The sequence below is a fragment of the Petromyzon marinus genome, chromosome 2 (assembly GCF_048934315.1).
Source record: "Petromyzon marinus isolate PM22_M1 ecotype Great Lakes invasive population chromosome 2, UKy_Petmar_22M1.pri1.0, whole genome shotgun sequence".
Taxonomy (NCBI): Eukaryota; Metazoa; Chordata; class Hyperoartia; order Petromyzontiformes; family Petromyzontidae; genus Petromyzon; species Petromyzon marinus.
Window position 1 is genome coordinate 12,651,196 of NC_133668.1, and position 15,015 is coordinate 12,666,210.

The following is a 15,015-nucleotide window of genomic DNA, read 5'->3' on the forward strand; positions in this document are numbered from 1 at the left end:
ACATTTGCATGAATTGATGACGCTATTGTAAAAACGAAACACTGAATCGCATTGCCTTCTGAGGACGTTTCTCGAGAAACATTCTAATGGAGTAAGTGCAACAGCAGCAAATATTCGCCCTTCAAGTCCTGTCCTCTTTCCGTGCGCATATTTCACACGGGTAATCGGATGATTATGTCAACGTACTTTTTGGGCATGCTCATCATTTTTGATCATTGTTCAATGACGGGGTTGGCGCTGGGCAAGTGGGTACTGTGCATTTTGCCCGGAAGGAATAATACTGCAATACAAATTAAAGTTCAATAATGAAAGACGGAGAACAGTCTTGTCGACGCAAGTGGCCATCTGACAAGAGTGCGCACGCACACATAATCGTCATGTCGTGTCCGGTCTTTTCTTATAACGCAGTGTGAATACATTAATACAATAGTCAATGCACAGCATTCATTATGTTGGGAATGGGATGAATATTAATCCATATTCCATTTACGTGCTATGAATAAGGGTTATTGCCAGAAACTTCGTCCATTACATATGCATTTCCTTTTTTAAGGGAATGTTATTGACAAATATGTTGAATTGTTTGTTGTTAATTGTGCTTGTGCGTCACCATTGCCAAAAGCAGCAGCAGCATCACCTACATTTTTGGAACGCAGATTCAGATTCGGGCCTCTTGTTCAAGTCTTCTACGAATCCGAATACATGCGCCTGACCGGGAGCCCAATCTTCGCAGCTATAGCAGTGGGTGTGCAACAGCACGTGCTGGCATCGTGAAGCCCCCGTTCAACTTTCGCTGAGTGGGTGAGGTCGCTCATTCGCCTCTGCTGTCCCTACAACTTGGGACGCCCCGTTCCGCCAGCCATCTGTGCAATCGACTCCCTGCCTCTGTTCAAAACATTTTCATCTGTCTATCCCCATGCCACATTTTAACCCCTAACTCCAAAGGATGGCACGGTAGTTATTTACGAGTTCTGGTGATAATCCCTGCGTGATCATTGTGGATGCTCGGGTTAAGTGAATATGACTTGTCCATTTAGACGTTTGTACCCGAATCACGGGGCTTCACCATTTTTCCATGGACCAGAGCAGAAAGTGGTACCACCTAAGCTTAGTAGTATCGATTTATTTCTACGGGCCAATAAAAGTGAATAACATGATAACCCACTAATTTCAAATTATTATCACATAATTCGCAGTTGTTGGCCACATTAACAAATTGGAACCACTAAAGTTATGCCACCTTGAGGTGGTACCGCCAAGTGAAATCGTGTACGTGGTCCAGGCGGATGGACTACAGTACGTGCCGTCTTACATTGTCTCGCACAGCGAGCGAGGCCACACAAATGCAATTTTATAAACGGGGGATGCAAAATCCAAAACCACACATCGGTCATATTGTGCACACACATGGTCTGAGGCACACGCCAAGGGCTGCCAGACTCGAGTTTGAATGTGTGATAAAAAAATAAACTTTTTAATTTTTCGGTGCCTCTTCAGTGTCTTTTTTAATGTGATGTCAAAACTAGATTTTTTTTTAGGGCACGTATAATGATGCATCGAGTCATGGATTCGAATAGTTTATTTTAACTACATGCACCAACTGTGTGTGGAAATCAACTATTCACGACATACATCGATTATATGTTTTTCTAATTAAATGTATTGTGTCCAAATAACTCTTAGACCGAAAAAAAGTGGGAAGGTCTACATCTAGCTGTGGAATGACAAGAGGCTATGAACTATGATGATGTAGAGGTGATGACTACTCGCTGTTCGGTAACCTGCATTGCCACTAGGTATCAAAGGGGCAGTGCAGCGTTACCTCTTGTGTGAATAACGGTTGGGGTCAGACGAGGTGAAGTGGATCGTAGCCACAGTTTGGTAAGAACCAATCAGACAGTTCCACGCGGGAGTGTGGGATTGGTTAGACCTGGCCACAAACGGGTATAAGAAGGGTGAGCGCGGAGAGCGCGGGGAGTTCTCTCCCTACACGAAGACCGAAGCCCGGGCTGAAGATAGACAGGACTCTGGACCCGGCCTCCCAGCCCTTCTGAGAGCTAAGGCTCGGCGTCACCAGTGGTTAAGACCCGCCGGGCCAGCGGTGGGCCAGATAGCCTCCCCTAGGTTCCAGCCGGAGGACTCTAGGATAGCGGAAGACCTGAGAGTAAGTCCCGCCAAGACAGGAGGCTGTACCTCCTGAGGGTAACGGGTAAGGGGACCGTATACCACCTTGAGTGTTAGGGGCCGTGTCAGAGGAGAAAGACAATAAACAGTGTGCCTCATAAAGAAGTTTATTCGTCCTTATACAACACTACAATAATATAACCTCAGTGTAGCCATTATATCTCGATACTAGTGTATACATGCAATTTGTTAACGTTTTTGGTTGTGAGAGCATGGATGAATGCAAATAAAAAAATACACATATAGCAACACTGTGACCACTTCAGCTATGGATAAACTTGCTAAACTACGCTATACTTTTGTAGTGTTGTTCTATGGAGGCATACACTGGAAGTTGGAGGCACCACATTTATTTAACGACTCAACAGACTAACTACATGAACGTACACTTCATCCACTTTAACGGGGTAACTAGATAACCGAGTCAGGCCAGCGACGCCTGCCTGACCCACGACGCCGAGCATGACGACAACCGAAGACCGACGAGATGCGGGACCCAGGCTTGATTCCACAGACGAGCCAAGAACGCTCACGGGACTGCCCCCTTCATGCTCCTGGGCGTGGCCTTGCTCCGCCTTCAGCCACGCCCCCTTCGAGACCTTTCCCGAAGGACCTCGACCGAGCATCACGTGTTCCTCAAGCCCCCCTCGGGCCCCCCTCACTACCCTGTCCCGGTCACGTGCACTCTCGGGTTTACTCAAACTACCATGTCCTGACTTGCCCTCTTCTCAGGCCGTCACCAGGAGCATGCCGCGCTCACTCTGGCCCCAGAGAGAGGTTCCAGACGCACAGTAGCACTCTTATGACAGTACCTGGCGCTAACACCATAGTGACACCCTTCACGTCACTACACGTGTTACTAGTTATTGACTGGCCACGTTGCAGGTAAGATAAGTATTATTTGTGTTCAATTTTTATCGAATACAGCAGAAGGAAATGCACACACCTCAAATATTTGTTGTGAAATATGTGTTGTGACCTGTTGCACATTTAGAGTAAGAATAAAACCCTGACCTCTGTGACATTTATTCAATTATTTCCTCAAAAATAAAAATACGTCACTGCAGACAAACCTGTTTTTAATAAAAGAAATGTCAATGGCAATAACATTCACATTGTCTTTGAAATGTTCATGTGGGCGTACGTAATGTGCCATCCGACTGAGTGACACCGTGGGAAGAACACTGGACTTCCAGTGAAAAATTCGTGAGTTGATATCCCTATTGGGAGTCGCTTCAACCCATCATGCCACTATGGTCGATAAAATTAGCGCACTTTGTGGAAAGTCGATGGTCAGCAGGCGTCCTTTGGATACACCGCTTCGTGCCATATTAAGGCAGAAATTGTAAGGCCCGTTCATATGCTTACATGCGAATAATTTTTACTCCAATATAGCATTTCCCAAACGTTGCTCATTCACTCATCACATTTTAAATAAGTGTAATGGGATATAACATCATACAATATATTACATAACCCCCTAGAGAATTTGTACTAAATTACATTAAAAAACAAAAAAATCAGCATTCAGAAATCCGGTGATTGAAATTTCAGTTAATATAAACAAAATTGAATGCACGGTACAAAATTAAAACACTTAGAAATTATGCAGTCTTGGATTCAAGGCCGTGACCCGCAAAGCCAAGCTGAGGCCAAGGTTTGGAGCCTTTAAAGTTGAGGCCAGTGTCAAGGCCAGTGAAGGCCGCATCTTCGGATTACTATACAGTGAGCAAAGTTCGTGTTGCAGTTGAAAAACTTAACAAACACTCGAATGCTCAACATATAAATTGCATTTCATTAATCTCCTCAAAAATGTAGATTGGTGGGGGGGGGGGGGGAACATTTCATTCAAATTAGCTGGCGGTCAATATATGGATAAAAACATAGAAGTTGTTATGAGAAAGTACACACGTTCAGTTGGAAACGTATTTATTTAGAAGTGCTTTTTGTGTTTAGTTTGTTGTCCTTCCCCCGCACCTTGGATTAGCACGGTTGGTTATGTACGGTGCGAAAGAAGTTCAACACACAGGTACATTAATACAACATACATATGAAAACTGAGAATAGGCTTTACCCTTTTTGGCAATAAAACAAGTGTTAAAATGTTCAAACACCAAAGGAATCATGTTTGCATTAACCACATGTACTTGTGGTGAACTTGCAAACAAAACATGCTCTTATACTATATGGCATTGTAAATTTTGATTTAAAGCTTTTGTGACTGCAGTAATTCATATACTTAGCTCTTTCGGTAAAGTCACGTTGAAGGGAAACAATAAAATAATAAAATATATATAAAACAATAAAAAAAATCTCACGACGTTTCGACCATAACACAAACGGTCGTCATCAGGTGTGTCGGTTTGCATAAATGTATTTATTTTAAAACGGTGTATTTATTTATTTATAAAAACCGTCAGCGCCACGCGCAGCGATTTGTCAGTTTATTTAGAAGGACTAGTCCATCTATGTTCTGAAAAGAGGAGGGGGGAGACGAAAAATTAATGTATGCTGTCTGAAAGCCACTGTAAGCGTGAACAATCAATTAAGACCTGAAATGGTTTATCAAATCTTTCCAATGATTGCTAAGCCAGAATCCATCTTCTCGGTTGAAATTGTCTCTGTGCTTGTATATGTGGATAGCCTCATGAACGAATCTCTCATGGTAGCCAGATGGCTTACAAAGAACCTCTGTCTTGGAAAAGTCAATGTCATGTGAGCCTACTGAATTATAACAATGATCTGCCACGGCCGAGGTGTTGGTCCTACCGTGTTTTGAGCCACCAATGATGACGGTTAACACCATCCCAATACGTATTTAGCAGGGACAGCATGACTATTGATAGTTACATTGCACATCGTATTTTGCTCGATGCACATTTGTAATGAACTGCTGGACACAAAACAAAGGATCAAACACAGGAATTTTAGACTTGGCCTTTGATCTATCCCATGCCACCCTTCTCAATCCAGCAATGGATTAAGGCCTCCCCATGCCATGTCGTTCATGGTGGGTTTATGATCATACTACACCACGCTGGTCAATGCTAGTTGATGATTGGGGTGAGTATTGACCAGTTCGATAGAGTTTGCCCCCTGATTTTAGCTGTGGTCGGAAATCAAACTCGGGTAGATGGATTCATGGCACAGCACGCTAATCACCACACCACCGCTGTACCCCAGACAGGTTGTCTGCAAGTCGAGTCGCCCTCCAAAAATAACTTTTTAGCTCAATGGGCTTTACTCGGGACATAAACTTCTGATTCCGATTTCAAGGATATAATTCAAAAATATAATCGAAAAAATACTCAGGCACAAGGTTTCTGTTTTAGGGTCAACACTTATCCAACATCAAACCTACGTGTAATTTACAGAAAATTACCTTTAAGCATACCGACAGTAAATGCAACTGTATGTATGTTGAAATTATTTCGCACCGTACGTAGCCAACCGTTCTGTCAACGCCGTTTGGAAAGGGCTGAAGAAAGCGGTTCTTTTCCACAGCAAAAAAGCTAAGATACTTCCGATATTTCATCTCTATTTTTTGTAAATACACAATATCGAAAAAGAAAACGTCAAGAGGAACACACCAGCTGTTCTAAACTAAACTATTTAATTTTTTTATTTTAGCAGGTAAGGCCCACTGAGTTGTATAGCTCTTTGTCAGACGTGACCTGTCCACAAATGATACCACAATAAAGTGGCTTATCATGTGGAAATGTATCGCAGCCAAATACTCTAAAGGCACGTTTCTAAATGAGGAGGGGAAACCCGAAGGACCAGGAGAAAAATCCACGTGACGACGAGGATAAAATTCTAAGTCCAAATATACAGGCGTCATGGTCGGGATCGAATCCACCACCTCCTTGTATACTAGGCGAGGTAGTTAACATTTCCTAGCCCCTAATGCTATCGGAGGGACCAACCAGTGTATTCAAGTTTTACTTTGTATTTTATTTTTCCATTCCCTATGTGAGAGGCAGGAAATGGAAGCTGACAAGAAAACCTGAGGCCAGATATCGGCAATGAGATATCCAAAAAACATAAATGATAAACTTATTTTAGAAAGCCATTGTTTTATTTTCATCAACATACACTTTAAACAGTGTAACATATCTGGAACAAACGCACGAACGAGATATTCAACTGGACTGATAAAAGCGATAAAAGCTGAACTTTAACAGTTTGTTAATAGAGGCTATTTTCTACCGTAGCCAGAGGCAGTTGCGATACAACCTTTTTAGAGAAGCTGTCTTGTGATGGGGGAGATCCGGAGAGTGCGCGGTGGGCGTTGCGTTTCAAACTGTTTGATCCAACAACTCGCAAGCAGGCTGGGGCTTGACAACCCTCGAGACACCTGCCTGGGTTCAAGTTGGCTTGCGATATAAGATCTACAATAATTATTTCATCCGTTTAAAAAGAAAAAAATACAATGCCACATCGTTGCTAGCTTTTTTTTCCCTGAAATATAAAATTTTCAAGACAAAATAACAATATTCACAATTCACAATGGAAGTTACAAGAAAACTTTTATCCCCATGAAATGTGTACTTTGTACATATTTTTCAGGGTAACTGGCAGCATGATTGGTGGTAGGATGTCATCATTGTCTTCATTAATTGTATTACTTAATTGATTAATCAATGTTTAACTGACAGCAGGTGCATCATGATAACTATAGTACGCATAGTTACAATGATTAGAAGACTAATGGCAGGTTTATCTTGAGGAATTAACTGCAATTGAATACCATTAATAGTTTGAACTTACCTTGTTTTGTATTAAAATTAAATCACCGTACAAGTGGCTTATCATGTGGAAATGTATCGCACCCAAATACTCTAAAGGCACGTTTCTAAATGAGGAGGGCAAACCCGAAGGACCAGGAGAAAAATCCACGTGACGACGAGGATACAATTCTAAGTCCAAATATACAGGCGTCATGGTCGGGATCGAATCCACGACCCTCCTTGTATACTAGGCGAGGTAGTTAACATTTCCTAGCCCCTAATGCTATCGGACGGACCAACCGGTGTATTCAGATTTTACTTTGTATTTTATTTTTCCATTCCCTATGTGAGAGGCAGGAAATGGAAGCTGACAAGAAAACCTGAGGCCAGATATCGGCGATGAGAGATCCAAAAAACATAAATGAAAAACTTATTTTAGAAAGTCATTGTTTTATTTTCATCAACATACACTTTAAACAGTGCAACATATCTGGAACAAACGCACGAACGAGAGATTCAACTGGACTGATAAAAGCGATAAAAGCTGAACTTTAAGAGTTTGTTAATAGAGGCTATTTTCTACCGTAGCCAGAGGCAGTTGCGATACAACCTTTTTAGAGAAGCTGTCTTGTGATGGGGGAGATCCGGAGAGTGCGCGGTGGGCGTTGCGTTTCAAACTGTTTGATCCAACAACTCGCAAGCAGGCTGGGGCTTGACAACCCTCGAGACACCTGCCTGGGTTCAAGTTGGCTTGCGATATAAGATCTACAATAATTATTTCGTCCGTTTAAAAAGAAAAAAATACAACGCCACATCGTTGCTAGCTTTTTTTTCCCCGAAATATAAAATTTTCAAGACAAAATAACAATATTCACAATTCACAATTGAAGTTACAACAAAACTTTTATCCCCATGAAATGTGTACTTTGTACATATTTTTCAGGGTAACTGGCAGCATGATTGGTGGTAGGATGTCATCATTGTCTTCATTAATTGTATTATTTAATGGATTAATCAATGTTTAACTGACAGCAGGTGCATCATGATAACTATAGTACGCATAGTTACAATGATTAGAAGACTAATGGCAGGTTTATCTTGAGGAATTAACTGCAATTGAATACCATTAATAGTTTGAACTTACCTTTTTTGTATTAAAATTAAATCACCGTACAAGTGGCTTATCATGTGGAAATGTATCGCAGCCAAATACTCTAAAGGCACGTTTCTAAATAAGGAGGGCAAAACCGAAGGACCAGGAGAAAAATCCACGTGACGACGAGGATAAAATTCTAAGTCCAAATATACAGGAGTCATGGTCGGGATCGAATCCACGACCTCCTTGTATACTAGGCGAGGTAGTTAACATTTCCTAGCCCCTAATGCTATCGGACGGACCAACCGGTGTATTCAAGTTTTACTTTGTATTTTATTTTTCCATTCCCTATGTGAGAGGCAGGAAATGGAAGCTGACAAGAAAACCTGAGGCCAGATATCGGCGATGAGAGATCCAAAAAACATAAATGATAAACTTATTTTAGAAAGCCATTGTTTTATTTTCATCAACATACACTTTAAACAGTGCAACATATCTGGAACAAACGCACGAACGAGAGATTCAACTGGACTGATAAAAGCGATAAAAGCTGAACTTTAAGAGTTTGTTAAAGAGGCTATTTTCTACCGTAGCCAGAGGCAGTTGCGATACAACCTTTTTAGAGAAGCTGTCTTGTGATGGGGGAGATCCGGAGAGTGTGCGGTGGGCGTTGCGTTTCAAACTGTTTGATCCAACAACTCGCAAGCAGGCTGGGGCTTGACAACCCTCGAGACACCTGCCTGGGTTCAAGTTGGCTTGCGATATAAGATCTACAATAATTATTTCGTCCGTTTAAAAAGAAAAAAAATAGAACGCCACATCGTTGCTAGCTTTTTTCCCCGAAATATAACATTTTCAAGACAAAATAATAATATTTACAATTCACAATGGAAGTTACAAGAAAGCTTTTATCCCCATGAAATGTGTACTTTGTACATATTTTTCAGGGTAACTGACAGCATGATTGGTGGTAGGATGTCATCATTGTCTTTATTAATTGTATTACTTAATTGATTAATCAATGTTTAACTTTCGATTTAAAGCTTTCGTGACTGCAAGGATTCATCTTCTTTGGTTCTTTCGGTAAAGTCACGTAGAATGAGAATAAAATAATAAATTGATAAAATAAAATAACACAATAAAATTCTCACGACGTTTCGGCCACAACACAAGCGGCCTTCATCAGGTGAAGGGACGAGACTGTCTGGAGGACAGCGCTGGAGCGAAAAAGCCACGCTCAGATCGCGACCTTTAAGCTGTGTGAGAAGAAACAAAGCGCCTCGACAAAGGAATTAGCATAGAATTTAGCATTGAAATAGCTGAGTGATTAGCTTGTGACTGGTCACAGAAATGGCTATGTTAAAGTTAAAACATACACATCTGCAGAGGCACCCCTTGACAAAGGAATTAGCATAGAATTTAGCATTGAAATAGCTGAGTGATTAGCTTGTGACTGGTCACAGAAATAGCTATGTTAAAGTCAGAGCATACACATTCACAGAGGCACCTAGTACAAATCAAACAGGAGAATTTAGCATTGAAATAACTAGGAGAATTTAGCATTGAAATAACTGAGTGATTAGCTTGTGACTGGTCACAGAATTGGCTATGTTGAAGTCAAAGCCTACACATCTGAGCTATTCACAGTAACCGGGTATACACTACAATATTTAATGAATACTATATAGTGAACCAATAAAAAAATAAAATATGAATTACCTCAACGTTATCAATAAACTCTATATATTCTCCAATCAGCTAAGCTACCAACAATAAGTCGTTATATATCACAATGCTATATGGCGAAAAAATGGGTGGATTCTTACCCTCAACTTTAGCACCACGGATAGCTACGGGCCCCGTTCAGACGGACGAGTTCGTCCATGGTCGGAACAGAGGAGGGGGAGAGAGACAGCTGCGAGGCGCTGTTATACTCCATGTTGTAAACCATACCATTAACCGTGGTGTGAGAGGTATTAAGAGTCAATGCTGGCGAAAGAGCTGCGGTCTGAAGGTCATCGTAAAATGCAATTAATGTTTAACTGACAGCAGGTGCATCATGATAACTATAGTACGCATAGTTACAATGATTAAAAGACTAATGGCAGGTTTATCTTGAGGAATTAACTGCAATTGAATACCATTAATAGTTTGAACTTATCTTGTTTTGTATTAAAATTAAATCACCGTACAAAAACTCGGTGAGAAAAATGTGAGAAAATGATATCGATCTAAACTAAGTGTTGTGGGTTTACTCTCCAACACACCGGTGTGCTGAAGTAGTAACTAATTGGCACGTTTTTTACCCCTGGCAAACCTTACTAATTTGCTGTGTCGGGTGGTGACGAGTTCGCGAAAGCCTCCGTGTTCAACTTCAAGTGTAGGGTTCGCCATCTTTGCCCATATCTCCGACCGTTTGCATTAATCGGCAACATCCTTCATAAAATGGACATCGTGTATCGCTATGAAGGGTCAAGGTATACACCCATTAAATTGCTTTCCCACACCACTGCTGGCAGAATGGGCTCCAATAAAGGCATCTCTAGAGGGTGTCCGGTCTACTCTTCCACACTGACCAGACGTGTTGGAAGGGGTGAGAGTACCCAGTCGTCGTTATTCCGCCACGTGCGACTTGCCGATCCGCTAACCGTGCTGTGCTATTTGTGAGTGTTGCCCGGCTTTCCACGAGGACCCCGTGTCCCACAACGGGCTGTGGAGGGTCATGCTGGCCATGTGCGGGGCTCCCACATCTTCCCGTTCCGGCGGGAGAGTCGGCGTGCTGGCGACAGCTGGTGGCAGTCAGTGACGGAGATCCACCTCAAGCCTCTGCTGGTGGCGGGGGGGGGGGCATTGTTCAACACTCCCCATAAGCGGTGCTGTGGGCTCGCTGCCCTGCTGTTTAGCCCAAAGGAGTGGGATTTGCAGGTATGTGGCGGCCTAAGAAAGGCCCAAAACATCAAGATAGCCAGCAACAAACAGCACCAGCAATGTAATAGATAAGCGTTAACACCTTCCATGATCCGTGATAGAGTTTTTCTTTGTGTTAGATCGCGTAAATATAAATGCGTCATTAAATCCGCCACCACGCGACACAGCAATGAGTAAGGTCTGTCACGGAAACAAAACGTGCCAATTCATTACCAGTTCAGCACACCGGTGTGTTGGAAAGTGAACACACAACAACCTTCCATGATCTGAGCGAGGTTTAAAGAGTTTTGGAAAGTAAATTACGAATGAGATTACGTCACACGTAATGAGATGGCATCATACGTGATACTTGTTTTAATATCCAGGCACACCAAGTCATTATGACTCTAGCTGCCTCCACAGTGCTGGATCACAGGTGTGTGCCACCACCACCAAATAATGGTTTATTTCGCTTTGTTTTGGACAACCCTTTGATATATCTTCCCAGTTGTCTTAAGGGTAAATCCTTAGTTGATATATATTTTAAAATACCTTATTGACATAAGGTCATCTTTATGAGAGTTGTGACCCCCCACCCCCAAAAATATAGGCAGACTGACAGAGCTAGTGCTTTGATGCTTTCAACCTTAATGAGAAAGTGTTCATAAAATCGACCTAAGCTGTGTTACCCATGGGTTTATATTTATAGGTGTGGAATATTTTTTACCCTATACAGTACTTTATTTACAGTATACTCATTTTCATATCAGTGAGTGTATACATGACATTTTTTTGCTAAACAACACACCATATCTCCATCACCAAAAAATAGAGCAAATCGCCAAGTCAACGTGTTTCATTTGTTGTGGATAATTTTGCTCCCACGTTGTATTCCTCCACCGTGGAGCCGTACTGCCGCTGAAAGAGCCGCGTGTGGTACTTGAGCTCCGGCAGCAGCATCCGCAGACACCGCTCGCGTGTGCGAAGGTTCAGGCCGCTCCTCATGTTGTAGCCAAGGACAACCACAGACCCCGGAATAAATGGCATAATCTCGCTCTGGTTGACCATTCCTGCCTCCACCTCGTTTGCCACGCACTCCTCTCTGCGGGCGCTCACCTTCCTGCGCAGGGCGTCCACCTCGCGTTGCATTCGCCCCACTCCGAACGCCTCCACCTGGCGCTGAAAGCGACGTGCGAAGTGTTCATACAAAGCCACGTCCAGCGCGTTCCAGCGCCGGATCATCTCGGTCAGATGTTGGTTTTTTCGCTTGAACGACTTATTTGTATGAGTCTTGGCACGCTTGTTGGTGGATAGATAGACCACATCCTCCATCTCCCAGCCCAGCATCTCCTTGGCCAAGATCATGGACTCGTCAAAGCGCTCGGTGATCATGACCAGGTCGAATTTGGCATCTAGTTCTGCTAAGCCAGTGGCAAATTCATCACTCGACACACTTATGTTGGGAGTCAGCCCAAAATCAAATGCCATGGGGTTTCTGACGAAAGCCGTGGGCATCTTTTCCAATTTATAAAATGTCTCAGCGTTTTCAAGAAAAGTCTTTAGGTGGTCCCTGCCATAACTATGTTTTCCTGCCGCATCAAAAGCAGATACTACGCTCTCATAGTAATAGAACACGGACTCAAAATTATTTTCTGGGCGGCGCACAATGGACAGGTACATGGCCATGGGACTCATCACACGCGCCACCTCATCCTTCTGAAAGCGCATATGGCTGGACAGGATGTGGAAGCGACCACCGGCAGCACGCAGTGGCAGAGGAGCCACGAACGAGGCCATGAAATCGTGCGGGTAGATGAATTGGTACGTCATGTAGGGGAAGGCGAACGTCAGGTTGTGCTTCTCGCCGAAGCGAAACAGGATGTTCTGGAAGGTGCTGCTCGCCGTTTTGTGAGTCTTCAGGAAGACAATGTCCGTGTGAAGCACCTCGGGATGAATGTATTTCTCCTTCCGGAAGATCTTCACCAGCATGGATACGTCCAAGAAGGATTGATTTTCGCTGATGAAAGTTGGAGACACGGGGAATAGAACAGTTTGACTATTTGAGGAGAGAAGAAGGCCAACTGCCAAAAAATGTTGGCTTATTGTAAGCGGTCGCAATAATTATAATTCGCAGATGGTGCAATTATGTATGGCCCCAAGCAGTGAAAGGGAGCTCCAACTATATTTTACCTGTCATAAAATATTCATCACTCATCTCATTTGAATATCTATCCTATTCTATATGTTCTATATGTAAAAAATATATATTATTATCTATTCTGAAAACACTATACTTCTCGTTTTTTAAATATATATTTCCCTTCTAAAAACACCTACATTTTCTCTACCTTTTGGACGAACAACGTAGCATTCTCTTCTAACTTAAATACATGATTCCCAGTCCGTTCCAATGTATATATGCATTGCATTTCTGTGATATATCTTCTATCTGGCATCAACACATATTTATCTCTCATCACTCTGTATCTCCTATCTGCCTATGAATACATTTATCCAGATAACGGTACCTTCGGACACACGGCGGCACTCCCAGGACCTGTCTGGTCTTGAAAAGTGGATGCGTGTAGACGCCATATGAATTGTAATTACTGTCATTACCGTCGCGCGTGCGGATATATGCCCAGCAGCCAAATGCCCGCGTCGAGTTCCGCCAGCCACGAGAGGGCCCCCTATACAGAACCCAACCTCTTATCAATGCCCTGGCACTCGTTATTAAATGGCCCCTCGTCCCTCATGGATGCCGGTGGATGTCCCCCCCAACCCGACCTCCCCTAACCCCCCCTCCCACCTCGAGATTCGTTTTTTAGACGTGGTTCTTCGTCCCTCTCTTGAGCTCTCTCCCATGTTTCCCGAACCTAACCTCCCCCTTCTAAAGCCTCATTTTCATAAAAAACACGCATTTAAACGTCTGGTACATTCAAATTATTTCTTGGTACGCAGAATTTTGCCTGTCTCAACCGAATACATTTAAATTCCGTCATCTCTACGCTATCTCTTATAACTTATATATCTCATACTTTGTGAATGCATCGATAAGGTGCCAAGGTAAGTGCTGCTTGAGGCCCCAAATTCGTTCGCTAGTGTCAAATAAGATGTGTTCAACATTTATTTATCCTGCTGTGACAGCAGAACTTGAACAATTCAAACTGATCACATCATTGAATTCGCATTGAGGCACTTGTGCTCAGCTCCGGCTTTTAACTCTGAGCCACGTGGCGCAAAATCCACATTCCTATCCCGGGGACAAATCTCTACATAGCACAATCACTGTTGATCCCCCACTGCCTTCCGATTTAGCGAGCAACTAGGGGTACCTCTGAGACAGGCTACACGAAGCTTAATATAATTTAACGTCTAAATGTAAATCACCAACATCCAGACTCTCAACCCAGACGAATGACGACGATGTTAACTTCAACAAGATATAAGCAGATTTGAAGTTTTCGTGACTGCAAAGATCCGTACTCTTTGACGGACGCTTGTGTTGTGCCCGAAACGTCGTGATTTAATTTAGTTGTTTTCATTTTTGTTTAATTTTATTTTTACCTACGTCACTTTAGCGAAAGAACCAAAGAGTAAAGATATAAGCACCACTGTTGATACCCCCCCCCCCCCGCACAACAATGGCGAACTGACCTTGAGAACGTGATGAGCAACAAGCAGCCAATTGCAGAAACCACCACCAGCGCCACGAAGGCAAACGCGATCGAACGTCCAGTGTCCATCTCGCGTTTGGGGTCAAGGCCCCTAGAGTCGGAAAAATGATCGGCTGAGCCACACCCCTTGTCGTAAATATTACCTGCTGGGCGTGATTCTATTTTAGGGGTAAGATTTGTTGAGCGTCAAGTATTGATAATATATTACATCTTACATTCATGCGCATTTTTTTCTTCTCATGTGCTATGACGAAGAGCCATTGCCTGAAACGTCAATGATTCTTTACTGTTCTCCTTTTAAGACACTTTTATTGACGAACTGTGTTTTGTTTGTTATTTGTAATGAGTTCCATTGCCACCGCTGTATCACCAAATTATTTGTTCTGCTTAAGAATTGCTTATTTGCATGTCCTACATTTTA

At 42.8% G+C, this 15,015-nt stretch overlaps 1 protein-coding gene across 1 annotated transcript; it reads right to left on the reverse strand.

The window, feature by feature from the left end:
• Window positions 1-6,365: 6,365 nt before the first annotated feature.
• Window positions 6,366-13,671, reverse strand: LOC116950779 (galactosylceramide sulfotransferase-like). The gene has a single exon (XM_032968842.2). The coding sequence runs from the start codon at window positions 12,904-12,906 to the stop codon at window positions 11,764-11,766; it is 1,143 nt and encodes a 380-aa protein (XP_032824733.2). The 5' UTR covers window positions 12,907-13,671; the 3' UTR covers window positions 6,366-11,763.
• Between the last annotated feature and the right edge of the window lie 1,344 nt (window positions 13,672-15,015).

What these genes read in the sequence shown, in the direction of transcription:
- LOC116950779 (XM_032968842.2), bottom strand. Translation starts at nt 12,906, where the DNA reads ATGCTGGTGAAGATCTTCCGGAAGGAGAAATACATTCATCCCGAGGTG.